Source organism: Hyperolius riggenbachi, chromosome 9 (genome assembly GCF_040937935.1).
Source record: "Hyperolius riggenbachi isolate aHypRig1 chromosome 9, aHypRig1.pri, whole genome shotgun sequence".
Taxonomy (NCBI): domain Eukaryota; kingdom Metazoa; phylum Chordata; class Amphibia; order Anura; family Hyperoliidae; genus Hyperolius; species Hyperolius riggenbachi.
Window position 1 is genome coordinate 253600506 of NC_090654.1, and position 14894 is coordinate 253615399.

Here is a 14894-nt window from a genome sequence, read left to right on the forward strand (position 1 = left end):
AGGAACCCCACAAGTGACCCCATTTTAGAAAGAAGACACCCCAAGGTATTCTGTTAGGAGTATGGTGAGTTCATAGAAGATTTTTTTTTTGTCACAAGTTAGCGGAAAATGACACTTTGTGAAAAAAAAAACAATACATATCAATTTCCGCTAACTTGTGACAAAAAATAAAATCTTCTATGAACTCATCATACACCTAAAAGAATACCTTGGGGTGTCTTCTTTCTAAAATGGGGTCACTTGTGGGGTTCCTATACTGCCCTGGCATTTTAGGGGCCCTAAACCGTGAGGAGTAGTCTTGAACCCAAATGTCTCAAAATGACCTGTGAAATCCTAAAGGTACTCATTGGACTTTGGGCCCCTTAGCACAGTTAGGCTGCAAAAAAGTGTCACACATGTGGTATCGCCGTACTCAGAAGAAGTAGTATAATGTGTTTTGTGGTGTATTTTTACATATAACCATGCTGGGTGGGAGAAATATCTCTGTAAATGACACATTTTTGATTTTTTTTACACACAATTGTCCATTTACAGAGAGATTTCTCCCACCCAGCATGAGTATGTGTAAAAATACACCACAAAACACATTATACTACTTCTCCTGAGTATGGCGATACCACATGTGTGACACTTTTTTGCAGCCTAGGTGCGCTAAGGGGCCCAACGTCCTATTCACAGGTCATTTTGAGGCATTTGTTTTCTAGACTACTCCTCACGGTTTAGGGCCCCTAAAATGCCAGGGCAGTATAGGAACCCCACAAGTGACCCCATTTTAGAAAGAAGACACCCCAAGGTATTCCGTTAGGGGTATGGTGAGTTCATAGAAGATTTTATTTTTTCTCACAAGTTAGTGAAAAATGACACTTTGTGAAAAAAACAATAACAATCCAATTTCCGCTAACTTTTGACAAAAAATAAAATATTCTATGAACTCATCATACACCTAACAGAATACCTTGGGGTGTCTTCTTTCTAAAATGGGGTCACTTGTGGGGTTCCTATACTGCCCTGGCATTTTACGGGCCCAAAACTGTGAGTAGTCTGGAAACCAAATTTCTCAAAATGACTGTTCAGGGGTATAAGCATCTGCAAATTTTGATGACAGGTGGTCTATGAGGGGGCAAATTTTGTGGAATCGGTCATAAGCAGGGTGGCCTCTTAGATGACAGGATGTATTGGGCCTGATCTGATGGATAGGAGTGCTAGGGGGGTGACAGGAGGTGATTGATGGGTGTCTCAGGGGGCGGTTAGAGGGGAAAATAGATGCAATCAATGCACTGGGGAGGTGATCGGAAGGGGGTCTGAGGGGGATCTGAGGGTTTGGCCGAGTGATCAGGAGCCCACACGGGGCAAATTAGGGCCTGATCTGATGGGTAGGTGTGCTAGGGGGTGACAGGAGGTGATTGATGGGTGTCTCAAGGTGTGATTAGAGGGGGGAAATAGATGCAAGCAATGCACTGGCGAGGTGATCAGGGCTGGGGTCTGAGGGCGTTCTGAGGTGTGGGCGGGTGATTGGGTGCCCGCAAGGGGCAGATTAGGGTCTAATCTGATGGGTAACAGTGACAGGTGGTGATAGGGGGTGATTGATGGGTAATTAGTGGGTGTTTAGAGGAGAGAATAGATGTAAACAATGGATTTGGGAGGTGATCTGATGTCGGATCTGCGGGCGATCTATTGGTGTGGGTGGGTGATCAGATTGCCCGCAAGGGGCAGGTTAGGGGCTGATTGATGGGTGGCAGTGACAGGGGGTGATTGATGGGTGGCAGTGACAGGGGGTGATTGATGGGTGATTGACAGGTAATCAGTGGGTTATTACAGGGGAGAACAGATGTAAATATTGCACGGGCGAATTGATAAGGGGGGGGTCTGAGGGCAATCTGAGCGTGTGGGCAGGTGATTGGGTGCCCGCAAGGGGCAGATTAGGGTCTAATCTGATGGGTAACAGTGACAGGTGGTGATAGGGGGTGATTGATGGGTAATTAGTGGGTGTTTAGAGGAGAGAATAGATGTAAACAATGGATTTGGGAGGTGATCTGATGTCGGATCTGCGGGCGATCTATTGGTGTGGGTGGGTGATCAGATTGCCCGCAAGGGGCAGGTTAGGGGCTGATTGATGGGTGGCAGTGACAGGGGGTGATTGATGGGTGGCAGTGACAGGGGGTGATTGATGGGTGATTGACAGGTAATCAGTGGGTTATTACAGGGGAGAACAGATGTAAATATTGCACGGGCGAATTGATAAGGGGGGGGTCTGAGGGCAATCTGAGCGTGTGGGCAGGTGATTGGGTGCCCGCAAGGGGCAGATTAGGGTCTAATCTGATGGGTAACAGTGACAGGTGGTGATAGGGGGTGATTGATGGGTAATTAGTGGGTGTTTAGAGGAGAGAATAGATGTAAACAATGGATTTGGGAGGTGATCTGATGTCGGATCTGCGGGCGATCTATTGGTGTGGGGGGGTGATCAGATTGCCCGCAAGGGGCAGATCAGGGGCTGATTGATGGGTGGCAGTGACAGGGGGTGATTGACGGGTGATTGACAGGTGATTGACAGGTGATTGACAGGTGATCAGGGGGGATAGATGCATACAGTACACGGGGGGGGGGGGGGGGGGTCTGGGGGGGGTCTGGGGAGAATCTGAGGGGTGGGGGGGTGATCAGGAGGGAGTAGGGGGCAGATTAGGGACTTAAAAAAAAAATAGCGTTGACAGATAGTGACAGGGAGTGATTGATGGGTGATTAGGAGGGTGACTGGGTGCAAACAGTGGTCTGGGGGGTGGGCAGGGGGGGGTCTGAGGGGTGCTGTGGGCGATCAGGGGGCAGGGGGGGGGGGAAATCAGTGTGTTTGGTGCAGACTAGGGTGGCTGCAGCCTGCCCTGGTGGTCCCTCGGACACTGGGACCACCAGGGCAGGAGGCAGCCAGTATAATAGGCTTTGTATACATTACAAAGCCTATTATACACTGTTGCAGCGGCGATCCGGATGCCAGTAACCCGCCGGCGCTTCCGAACGGCCGGCGGGTTACGGCGAACGGGGGGCGGAGCCAGTCCCCGGCGGCTGATCGCGTCACGAATGACGCGATCGCCGCATAGCCACTCCCGCAGCCGCCCCCGCCGATGGGCGTATTGCGGTCGTTTGGGCCCAGACTTTGCCGCCGCCCATCGGCTGGGGGCGGTCGTTATGTGGTTAAAGGTATTTTATTTAGGGATGGTCGGAAATGCCAATTTCCGATTCCGCTGTAAATCCACATTCCGCCATTGCCAATTACCGATTCCGCTTTCTGCTACCAATTTCCGCATTCCGATGTGGAATTTCCACCTGACTTTAACATCGATTTTCTCAAAAACTATGAGGTCTTTTTGAAAACTTTTGTTTGCATCTTATTCACAATATTCTGTTTAATAAAACCAGAAAATGTGGTGTTTCTAGGACATACGGGAGCTTTGCTATTAACCGCTAAAGTCGGCTGGTTTTTACTGTAATGTAAAATGCAGAAAATAGGCAGATTACATTACAGTAAAAATCCGCCGACTTTAGCGGTTAATAGCAAAGCCCCCGTAAGTCCTAGAAACACCAAATTTTCAGGGTTTATTAAACTGAATCTTGTGAACAAGATGCAAAAAAATGTTCAAAAAGACCTTATAGTTTTTGAGAAAATCGATGTTAAAGTCGGGCGGAATTTCCGCGATTTCCGGCAGAAATCCGCCTACCGCACTTGCATTACTGATTTCCGCATTCCGATGCGAAAATGCAATTTCCGATCGGAATTTCGGAAATTGCATTTCCGCGGAATTCGAATGAGCATCCCTAATTTTATTGGTAAGTGTTGAAAATATTTCCTTGGAGAAAAGCTACCGGTAATAGGATATGGGCCAAAGAATAAAAGCTCAAAGAGAATCCTTGAGTAGTAAATATATAAAAAAACAACAACAGATACCTACCTTGGGAGAGGAGAGCCTCTGGATCTTAATGTGCACCCCCGCACCCCCCCCCCCGACCCCCCCAAAAAAACCCAATAATATTCACTGCTGCGCTCAGGCACACTAGTAGCTATCTGCGCAGGCTCCACGTAGTACAGTCACATGACCAGTATTACCTGCACAGTAATTTGAAGCCAAGAGCTTACTCACCAAATCAAGAGTATGTAGTTCTGAAAAGGAGGATGTATTCCCTGATGGTTTTGTATTCACATTCACGAACTGCAGAGAGTCCCCAAGGGAACGAGGTTTAGTGTCTTGTAAAGAAATGAATGAGGCATCACTGTGTGTGACGGGCACCTTATAAAATGGGTATGTTTGTGCTGAGGTGGAGGACAGCTGTGGGGTCATTTGTGGTGGCTGAGATGCTGAGAGGAAACCAGAGCTCTCCAAAGGTGGTATCTTAAGATCAAGTAGATTTGCTGTAATAGGTGTTTCTGGCTCTCTCTCTGTTTTGCTGGCACTGAAATCCAATTCATCAATCAAAGCAAAAGTTCCAGTGGTATCTGCAGGTTTTGGCTGAAGAATACTTAGTGGCTCCAAAGGAGACCTGGGGGTCGAACTCTTCAAACTTCCCCTCTCCAGCTTTGATGGGAACCCTTTCTTGTCTGAAGTCTTCCTCTTTAGAGAAGGCACACGGTAGAAGGGCTCAGGTCTTTTCTGCTCCATGTCTTCATGGCTGATGCGCCTCTGCAGGCCGTGCTCTCCCTGTTCAGTGGACACAGCAAAAGACAGCTTCCAGTTTATTTATTGCATTACATTTGTATTATATTTTTCTCTTGACATCGGCAATACCTTATTATATTAAAACTTGTCTGCTATGTAATGCTAGGCACACGTGATGAGATTTTCTGGCAGATTTACTGCCAAATCAATTATTTTCCAACAAGTCTGATCTGATTTCCGATAGATTTTCTGAGTGAGTTTCCATAGAAGTGAACGGAAAATCGATCGGACATGGTGGAAATAATCCGGCAGTAAATCTGCCATAAAATATCTCACAGTTGTGTACCAGGCATAACGTCTCTAGCCGAGGCATCAAACACGCATTCTGGTACTGTAACAAGATTAGCCTTTCAGCAGTAATTGATTTTTCTCTCTTTCCTCTGTTTTTGTTACTATTTCTAGCCTTGGTAAATGGAATTTAAAAAGCTGCGTAATTTAGTGATTCTTGTTGGCATATCAGCACGCTTTCCCTCTTCTAAATTTGATGCGTACCTCTACCCAATCTAATTTTAAATTGATTCAGCTTAGAGAAGCAAAAAAATGAAACAATGTTTGGCATAAGGAACTTATTGGTTGGTATGTCTGTATTGTCCTGTTTATTGGGCCAACTCATGTATCATATAACCATATAGAAACACAAAGCACCTTTCATGTGCTAAATGTTTCTGTGTACCCAGCGGTGGGATCCCTCAAACCTCTTTAACAAGCCCTTGTTGAAGAGTACGCATGGCCATGATGGCCATGCTCCCATCCATGAATGAGCGCTGCCGCACTACGCAGGATACCTTGCGCCTGCGCAGTAGCACGGTGCCGATCAAGCTCGGCTTTTCTGCTCCGTGGTATTGTGCAGATGCGAGGCGCCCTGTGTCTGTGTAATGCTGCCGCACTCATTCACAGAAAAGAGTGCGGACACAAACTTCTGTATTGGTGGTCAGGAAGAGGACTTGTCTAACTTAGTATCTTTTAAATTACAGGTTTACTTTAACAAAATAATCCCGGTGAGCTTCTCCCACTAGTGCGACTTGATTTTTCCAAAAAAAAAAAATGGACAGTGCATGCTGCATTTTTTCCTGTGTTTGCATCTGAGTTAAGCTAAAAACATCACATAGCAAACGGGGAGCTGTGCGATTTTCTTGTGACCTACCAACTTAAATATTTTTGTGCTTATTTTTTTCACTGCTAGAAATTACAAACACAATCGCATCGTGAAACCAGCCAGGATGGGTTCACAAATTCTATTTACTTATCTTTATACAGTATGTAATTTAGATACAAACTCCAAATCTATTAGCAAAAAAAAAAACCACAACAAAAACTTCAGACAGAAACAGTTAACCTTAGTTTTCCTTTTCAGAAGTTCAAACTTCTCCGCTTGGGCTGCCAACATCTTCTCAAAGTCTTCCTGTTTCTTTAAAAGCTCTTCAACTTGAGACACAGAGTCCTGGCAAGAGAAAGTGATATGAATGTTATAATTAAGCTCTGAATTAACCAACCTGAGCTACATGACATTACTTAAAGAGCCTCACCCCAAAATTTGGATCCAGAAGATAGGGTTCTCTGGAGTTCAGCCATCCATCAGCTTGCTCTATCTCCCGACCCAGCAATTGGATCTCCAGGTTTTCCTCATAGATTTCCTTCCTCCTCTTCCAGCTGTCAGACACCAGCCCCATCAGCTCTGACAGCTCATTGACTTTTTCTGCAATCTAGAATGCCAAGGCAGATACATCACAAACCCAATGCGAAAAGGAAGTTTGTTTTTTTAGAAGTACGGAATTCCCACTTGACACCTAAAATCTTATCACAAATTTACGACATCAGTGTGAATGTAAAGCCTTAAAATAAACTGTGCGGATGTCTTCCTTGTGGCCGGTTTTACACCTGGTCATTGTGTTGGGGTGTAATGCCCCATCCACATCACAAAAAAAAAATTCATATGACCCTACGGCACAGTGCGCCAACAGAGCCATATGCATAGCTCCGCCTCCCTCCAGCACGCCCTTCACCGACCCTCGCGCAGTGACGTACTCCCTGCTGAACAGGAAGTACATCACTAGGATTCCTGGGTTTCCCAGTTGTTCCGGGCATGCACGCCACATACCACTGCCACAAGACAAGACAAATAACATTTATATCGTGCTTTTCTCCTGGCGGACTCAAAGCGCCAGAGCAGCAGCCACTAGGACGCGCTCTATAGGCAGTAGCAGTGTTAGGGAGACTTGCCAAAGGTCTCCTACTGAATAGGTTCTGGCTTACTGATCAGGCAGAGACGAGATTCGAACCCTGGTCTCCTTTGTCAGAGGCAGAGCCCTTAACCATTACACCATCCAGCCACACTGCCACCAACATATTTAAAATCCCTGCATCGCCCATTGACTTACATGACTTCTACCGTTGCTGCATTACCACAGAAGTGCGGCGGTAACATGCTGTTGACTTTGGGGCAAGGTCGACGGCCGATCGGCCACTTCTGCTGCAACTTGAAGTGACAAGTGTGCTAGACCCCATTGCCTTGCATTGTTGTTACATTACCCTGTGGTAAAACGGTAATGCAACACACACTTGTAAGGCGAGTGTAAAAGGGGCCTAAAGTACACCTGAAGTGAGAAGGATATAGAGGCTGACATATTTATTTCCTTTTAAACAACTCACACTGTCTGGCTGTCGTCCTTACCCTCTGCCTCTAATACATTTAGTCATAGACCCAAAACAAGCATGCAGATCAGTTGCTCTGACTGAAGTCTGTCTGGATTAGCTGCATGCTGGATTAGATGCTGCCAGTAAGATCAGCACAACTGCCAGGCAACTGGTATTGCATTATGACAGCCTCCACGTGCCTCTCACGTCAGGTTCCCTTAATGAATGCATCCAATGAATGCAATGCATGTTTCTCTCATGAAATAGGATATGTGGCAGCTGTAGAAATCTTACCTCTACTGACATGAAGTGATGTTTTTCCAGGAGAGTCTTTCCTGTTCGCTGCAGCTCCTCAAATTTGACCCAGTTCTTGTCAATCTCTCTCTTATATTCCTCATGTCGTTTGATCAGCAGTTCAGCCCCTGCCATGTCATTGGCCAGTTCCTCTGAGTTCACCAGAGCGTGCATCTCCCTCACCCAGACACTGGTGTAGAAAAAGCATGTGATGAAGCAAGAACTCTAATCTAATCAGGCAATAAGCAGAAAAACAGATTATTTGAATTTGAAATGCAAATTCAAGGACAAGAGGGTTCTCTTTTAACTAGTGTTGTCCGGATCATGAACGATTCGGATCTTTGATCTGAATCTATTTTGTGAGTCGAATCATCCGAATCATCAAAATGAGTGATTCGGATCACAAAAGGGGCGGGGCCATGAGCGACACGCCCCCTCTCAGCGGGCAGCGGGGTCCTGGAAGCAGAGCTGAGATGGATCGCTCTGTTGGATGGGAGCCAGCCTTGCAGGGAGACAGGTAGATGAGAGAGAGGGGACATGGGTGCCACTGCCAGATATGTATAGAGCACACATACTGGCTATAACGTGCTGCTGATTATAGGCTGTCTGTTCCGTAGTTGTGCACAGTGAACACATTGGAAGCTTTTGGCTCAGCTCAGCACAGCTCAGTAACTTTGCAGGCACTGTGATTGCAGCGCAATATGATCCTCCTGCACTGCTCTAAACAGCTGCACTTTACTTCTGGGAATGCTTTCTTTCACTGCGCGACGTTTGCATTCAAAGTACACAGATGAGCATATAGGTGAAATACATGTAAAGCATATGATTGCAGCATGTGGGTATTGTGTGCAAGCAAACATTTCTGCTCTCTGCTCATCCCTCCTCTGTCCACTCCTTGCCCTCTGTCCATCTTCTCCCCTTCTCTGTGTGTCCACCCCCCTCCCCTTCTCCTGTCCACAGCAGGGAAAGACCTGTCCTGCTATTCATTTCACCCCCGAAAGCTTCGGTAGTAAAATGATCCGAGATTCGGATCAAAGATCCGGATCTTTTCAATGATCCGATTCGAATCATCCGGATCATTGAAAAGATCCGAACTTCCCATCTCTACTTTTAACCCAATGAAGTACCTTGCAGAAATGGAGTTTAAGTGTGTGAAATATGAATCTGAAATACTCCTGAATACACAGCGTTTTCAGCAGCATACAGACTAACCAGCAAGCTCATGGTGACCCAGAACTCATTGGAGTGTGTAAGGGAGTGCAATGGTCCTAAAAGCCCCCTTACTAAGATGTTAAGAAAACAAGAGTTTGCTTTCTTAAAACAGAAAGAATTTGCGATAATTCAGGTTGGAGTGAGCTTGAGATTTCTCCCAGAGCATCACTGCTGAATATATGCAAATTAACCATTGTTACCCTTAGAAGCTAAACACACCTCCAGAACCGCTGGAATGCAATGATGTGTCAGCTTGTTAATTTGTACAGAGCCATAATAATCCAACATGCATACAGGCTGTTTCGGATTGTTTAATCCTCATCAGTGCATGGCGTGCATCAATTTGGCTCTATGCAGTAGGGCTTGTAACAATTTGCATATATTCAGCAGTGATGCCCTGGGAGACATCTCAAGCTCACTCCAACCTGAATTATCGCAAATTCTTTCTGTTTTAAGAAAGCAAATTTTTGTTTTTCAGCACCATAAATGGTGTTTTCTAAGCTCGCAAGGGCAGGGCCCTCTCACCCTTCTGGAAATAGTTATTCATGTCGTATCTTGCAATCTGGTATACTTTTTATTCATCATGTTACATTTGTCACGGTAATTACCAATTCTGTATTTTGCACCAGTGTCCATATTTGGTGTATACCATTGTCTGTATTATTATGGAGTGCAAGTCATCTGGGTGCCGTTAAATACTATTCCCCCTTCTAGTTGTCGCAACTCGGAGGGAAATGTAATTCATGTTCTGGCAACCGCCGGAGCCTGAATTACCACTAAGCGGGGAACGCAGTATAGCAAGTAATTGTGAATCGTTAAAAATAAAAAATGTAGCAGAAACTTACCTAAGGAGAGGGAAGGTTCTGGGTCGTATAGAGCCTTCCACTCCCGGTCCCCTCCACCAAGCACTGACTGTCCCATTTGAAGCCCCCACTGCGGGAACCTTCGGAAGTCTTTGGGAGACGATTCCTCCCGAACAGGCGGCTCCATACTGTGCACGCATGAGTGCGCGAGAGAGGGCGCCCGCGTGTGAGCAGTATGGAGCAGCCCGTCTATGGGAGCACTCAGGCTCCCGAAGACTTCTGAAGCCACCTTCGCAGCAGAGAGAGAGAGAGAGAGAGAGAGAGAGAGAGAGCAGTATTTGGTATAAGTTTCCCCCGTATATCTAGCCAGGTATAGATGGCCCCAGTATAAGTAGCCAGGCAGAGGGGGGAGCAGCGGGCGCACAAACAGCAGCTGAGTGGGTAATCAGTCATTCCCATGTGCTGTGTGTGTGGGGGGCACATAGAGCGGCTGAGCAGGTAATTAGATGCTCACATACCCGGGATCCAGCGCCGCATACACTTATTTCTTCCTTGTCCTGCATTCCATCTCACTGTTACTACGAGATGGAAAGCAGGAACAGGGAGTAAGTAGTACATGCAGCGCTTGGATCCCGGCAATGAGTGTATCTAATTACCAGCTCAGCTGCTCTATGCGCCCCCCATGCAGCACGTGGGGACTGGGGAGGACAAAAGGGGCCCCTTGGACCTGGTGGCAGCGGCAACCACTGCCCCTACGCCACTGCAGTGCCCATATTTCTACCAATAATGTAACCATATATGATCTGGCATGCTTCACATACAGACATCATCACTATGTCATATTACTGGAGATAAACATTCAGTGGAGTTTTCTGAACGATAAACCTGTAGATGTTACACCCTGAAAAGGGAGAATTGCAAATATGGACTCTCAGTCATAATTTATCCTCTGCCTCATGTCTATTGGGAATTTATTCAAACAAAATAATCGGCACTGCAACAAAGGTTTTCAATATAAAACTATTTCACAAAAGCTTTCAGTTATTGTCCGAGTAGAGGTCATACAAAAGTGCAGTACAAAGGCATTTCCTCCTGAACAAGTAAAGATGCATTCACTTTTCTGCCTGATCTTTTTAACAGCATAAATTCGCTGTGACACCCATTTCCAGGCACGGCTGACTACAGGTAGCCACTTTGCTATCTCCATAGAACACTTACATCAGCTCTCCGCAGTCATTGAAGTACAGCTGTACTTGCTCTGCTTGCTTCAGTCTCTCTTTTCTTTCTTGTGACTTGTTGAGCAGCTTCCCCCAGTGCTGAGCCACCTCCTCCAGTCTCTGTGTGACGTTCTTCTGAACTGGAGGGTGAATCTGACTGACATGCTGGCCCAACTTGATAACTTGCTCCATTCCCTTTTTAATGGCTGCCAGATCGCGCTAAAAAATATATACATAAAACATTGCCAATAGAACCTGGTAGAAAGGATAAAGAAAGTCAGCTGCATATAAGATGGTAGCATGAGCCTTGCCAGACAGGAGGGGATCCGATAAAGCTCAATAAATGGATAGAATCTCCCATGCCAGATCACATGCCAGCGTACGAAGAGGAGTGCTAAAGTTGAAAGATTCGAAGATTTCAAAGGTTGGCGAGTCCCATGGGGTTTATGGGAAGGTGTTCAAGAAGGCAAAAGAGACTTGTGAGAAGTCTCTCACTAAGGAGTTGGAATACGTTACAAGACAGGAAGGCAGGAGAAGTTAATTTGTGCTACAGAAGCTGCTTTTCAAATTATATTCATGGTTTGGAGGGTGTCTTATTAGGGAATAAATGGTCCAAATAGTGATTTTAGATAATTAAAGGGCACCTGAAGTAAGAGGTATATGGAAGCTGCCATATTTATTTCCTTTTGAACAATACCAGTTGTCTGGCAGTCCTGCTGATCTCTTTGGCTCAAGTAGTAACTGGATCACACACACCTGAAACAAGAATGCAGCTAATCTAGTCAGGCTTCAGTCAGAACCACCTGATCTGCATGCTTGTTCAGGGTCTATGGCTGAAAGTATTAGAGGCAGATGATTAGCAGGACAGCCAGGCAACGGATATTGTTTAAATGGAAAAATAAAAAGCAGCCTCCACATCCCACTCAGTTCGGGTGTGCTTTAAAGTGTAAGTGTAAGTGTTTCACTTACCTGGGGCTTCTGCCAGTCCCCTGCAGCTGACCTGTGTCCGCGCCATGACATACCGATCCTCCGTTCCCCCGCTGCGGATCACTTTTCTCCTCATAGTCGAAGCCGAATTCTAAGTCGATCTCCACTGCACTCTGGTCACATATATCCTTGTATGTGTTCCTGTGGCCAGCAGCGTCCGGCGCAGGCACAGTACGAGAAAATCTCTACTGTGTCTGCGCAGTATGCTCTCGGTGATGGGGGCGTGATCGGGGATGCGTGAGGCCAGGGCTGCGCAGGTGCAGTAGACACACACTGGAGAAGTGAAAGTAAGCTGCAGCGTAGGAATGGAAGATCAGTATGTCACGTCGCTGGCACAGTTTAGCTGGGGTGGGGGGGGGGGGGGGGTACCTGGCAGAGGTCCTAGGTAAGTAAAAATGTTTTATTTATTTTTTTGCCCTTTCAGTCCGGGCCACCATACACTATCAGATAGTTTAATAGATTAGACAAAGAAAAACACTGAAAATGTATTTGATTTGCACTAGGGGCATCCTATCAATATTATATAAAATACAAATAGACTATTGATTGGGAAAAGCCATTCTTTTTTCAGAACAATAGGGGGGAGGGAGAGGACAGAATTGACACTTGAGCTTAAAAGACAGCTATCGTGAAAATGTGTAAAATACATGTGTATAAAGGCTCGTACACACGTTGAATTTTCACAAATGACCCGTCGTTTGGACGTTTGAACGACCGGTCATTTGGACGTCAAATCAGGCGTGTGTACGGTCTGTCGTTCAGCTGATAAAACTGGATTTGAACAATCCGCCAAGGGGATCACTCAAGTTCAGTCTTATCAGCTGAACGACGGACTGTACACATGCTCGATTTGACATTCAAACGATGAAACGGCGGGTCGTTTGCGAAAATCCGACGTGTATGTACCTTTAACTGTACATTTGTCCCAGAGTAAATGCTCTCTAAACTTTTTTTCCTATGTAGCCATCATTTATAGTTGCTAGTAAAAATCTGACAGATCTCCCCATGGGATAGTTTCAGGATTTTCCTTATTCCATTCAAAAGCACTCCCTAGAGAACCACTCACCTCGAATCCTTCATGCTGGCTGAGCAGTGTTTGCACACCAGGTAAGTCGTAACCATAGTCATCTGTATCCACTGTGACTTCCTTCTCCTGGATCCAGCCCATCAGCTCATCAACGTCATGATCGAACTGATGGACCTGGTGTGCTGTCGTCAGTATCTGATAAACAGAAGGAATAAGTCATAATCTTGTGAGTATAAATCACATCTACAGGTGCAATACTATCTCCTCTATGATATGGCAAAAAATAAATAAAGTTGTAATATCGGTACATGTAGCATGGCCTTGTAACGCCGTATGTCGGCTGGTGAAAGCCACAGAACTAGCTCAGTCTGGACAAGTTCTGAACACAACCTCAGATCAGCAGGTTCTATATTCCTGATCATTCCCAGAGTGCACCTCAAAACCTGTGGAGACAGAGCCTTCTGTCATGCTGCCCCTACTCTTTGGAACTCCCTACCATACCCAGTAAAGACAGCCCCATCCCTGTAGTTATTCAAATCAAGACTGAAAAGCCACCTGTTTAGCCTGGCATTTCCAGACGTATAGAATTCTTTCTCTGTTCCACGACTTACCAATCAACCAATTACTGGTCTGAGCCATGCTTACGCGCTTTGAGTCCTACGGGAGAAAAGCGCTTTACAAATGTTATTTGTTGTTGAACACACAGGAGATACTCACCTTGGCTCTATTCTGTATTGCCCGGCAGAGCACATCCCACGTGCTGTTCACTTCTTCTGTCTTCTTCCTGATCCCTTCTGCCTGGCTGTGCGGTTCTTTCAGCAATCCTGCTGCCAGTTCATTCAGGGAGAGGACTTTCCCCTTACCCAGCGTCTCGATCTCCTTCACAAAGTTCTCAAACTGCTTTTCCAGGACCTGAAATGAAGAAAATCTATTTATTTGATGACTCGGCTGACACTGGGGAGAAAAACAAAACACGTGTTATCAGTTTGTGTGTTCACAAACTACAGGATTTTTTTTAACTCTGAAATGAATCTTGTGATAAACAGTCAGAGCATTAAATGTGCAGCTAAGGACTAAACACCTAAAATATAACATACAGATATATCATACCTTCCAACTTTGTGAGATAAGATAGAGGGACACTTAAAGAGACTCTGTAACAACAAAAACCTCCCTGGGGGGTACTCACCTCGGGTGGGGGAAGCCTCCGGATCCTAATGAGGCTTCCCACGCCGTCCTCTGTCCCACGGGGGTCTCGCTGCAGCCCTCCGAACAGCCGGCGACAGAGCCGACTGTAGCTTCAATATTTACCTTTGCTGGCTCCAGCGGGGGGCGCTGTGGCTGCTTTCGGCACGGAAATAGACGGAAATACCCGATCTCCGTCGGGTCCGCTCTACTGCGCAGGCACCGGAAACTTGCGCCTGCGCAGTAGAGCAGACCCGACGGCGATCGGGTATTTCCGCCTACTTCGGAGCAGACAGCCATCAGAGCGCCTGCGCAGGAGTCGGGAAGGTAAATATTGACGTCACCGCTGCACGGAGGGCTGCAGCGAGACTCCTGACGGATGGAGGACGGCGTGGGAAGCCTCATTAGGATCCCGAGGCTTACCCCGCCCGAGGTGAGTACCCCCCAGGGGATCTTTTGACGTTACAGTTCCTCTTTAAGGTATGCCCTCCAACACCCCTACACACACACACACACACACACACACACACACACGTTGCGGTAGGCTTCCATTAGTACATCCAGGACCGGTTTTAGACATTTTGCTACCCGAGGCAAACTTGTGAGGATGCGCCTCACTGGAACGATCGCACAGCGCACGACAATTCACTCTGCTTCATTTAAGGTTCTCACATGACATGCTGCAGCTCAACACAATAGCACACTGGCTGGCTGTGAGTCTGTGACAAACACACTGCTCACCCTCAGCCACTCCATTCCTCCTCAGGAAGGTACACACACAGTACAAAAATGCTGCCCCTGAAATCCCTGCGCCTGATGCAAATGTTTCACCTTG

The 14894-nt window shown here is 46.4% G+C and overlaps 1 protein-coding gene across 2 annotated transcripts in view; it reads right to left on the bottom strand.

Annotated features, from left to right (window-relative positions):
* The window catches only part of SPTBN5 (spectrin beta, non-erythrocytic 5), a 379061-nt gene that overhangs the window by 39528 nt on the left and 324639 nt on the right, over nt 1-14894 (bottom strand). For both annotated transcript variants that reach the window (XM_068254311.1, XM_068254312.1), the window contains 7 exons: nt 13592-13786; nt 12914-13069; nt 10862-11079; nt 7629-7818; nt 6227-6403; nt 6037-6141; nt 4128-4682 (listed from right to left, as the gene is read on the bottom strand). In XM_068254311.1, coding sequence (XP_068110412.1) covers nt 4128-4682; nt 6037-6141; nt 6227-6403; nt 7629-7818; nt 10862-11079; nt 12914-13069; nt 13592-13786 — 1596 coding nt within the window. The remainder of the gene's footprint in view (nt 1-4127; nt 4683-6036; nt 6142-6226; nt 6404-7628; nt 7819-10861; nt 11080-12913; nt 13070-13591; nt 13787-14894) is intronic.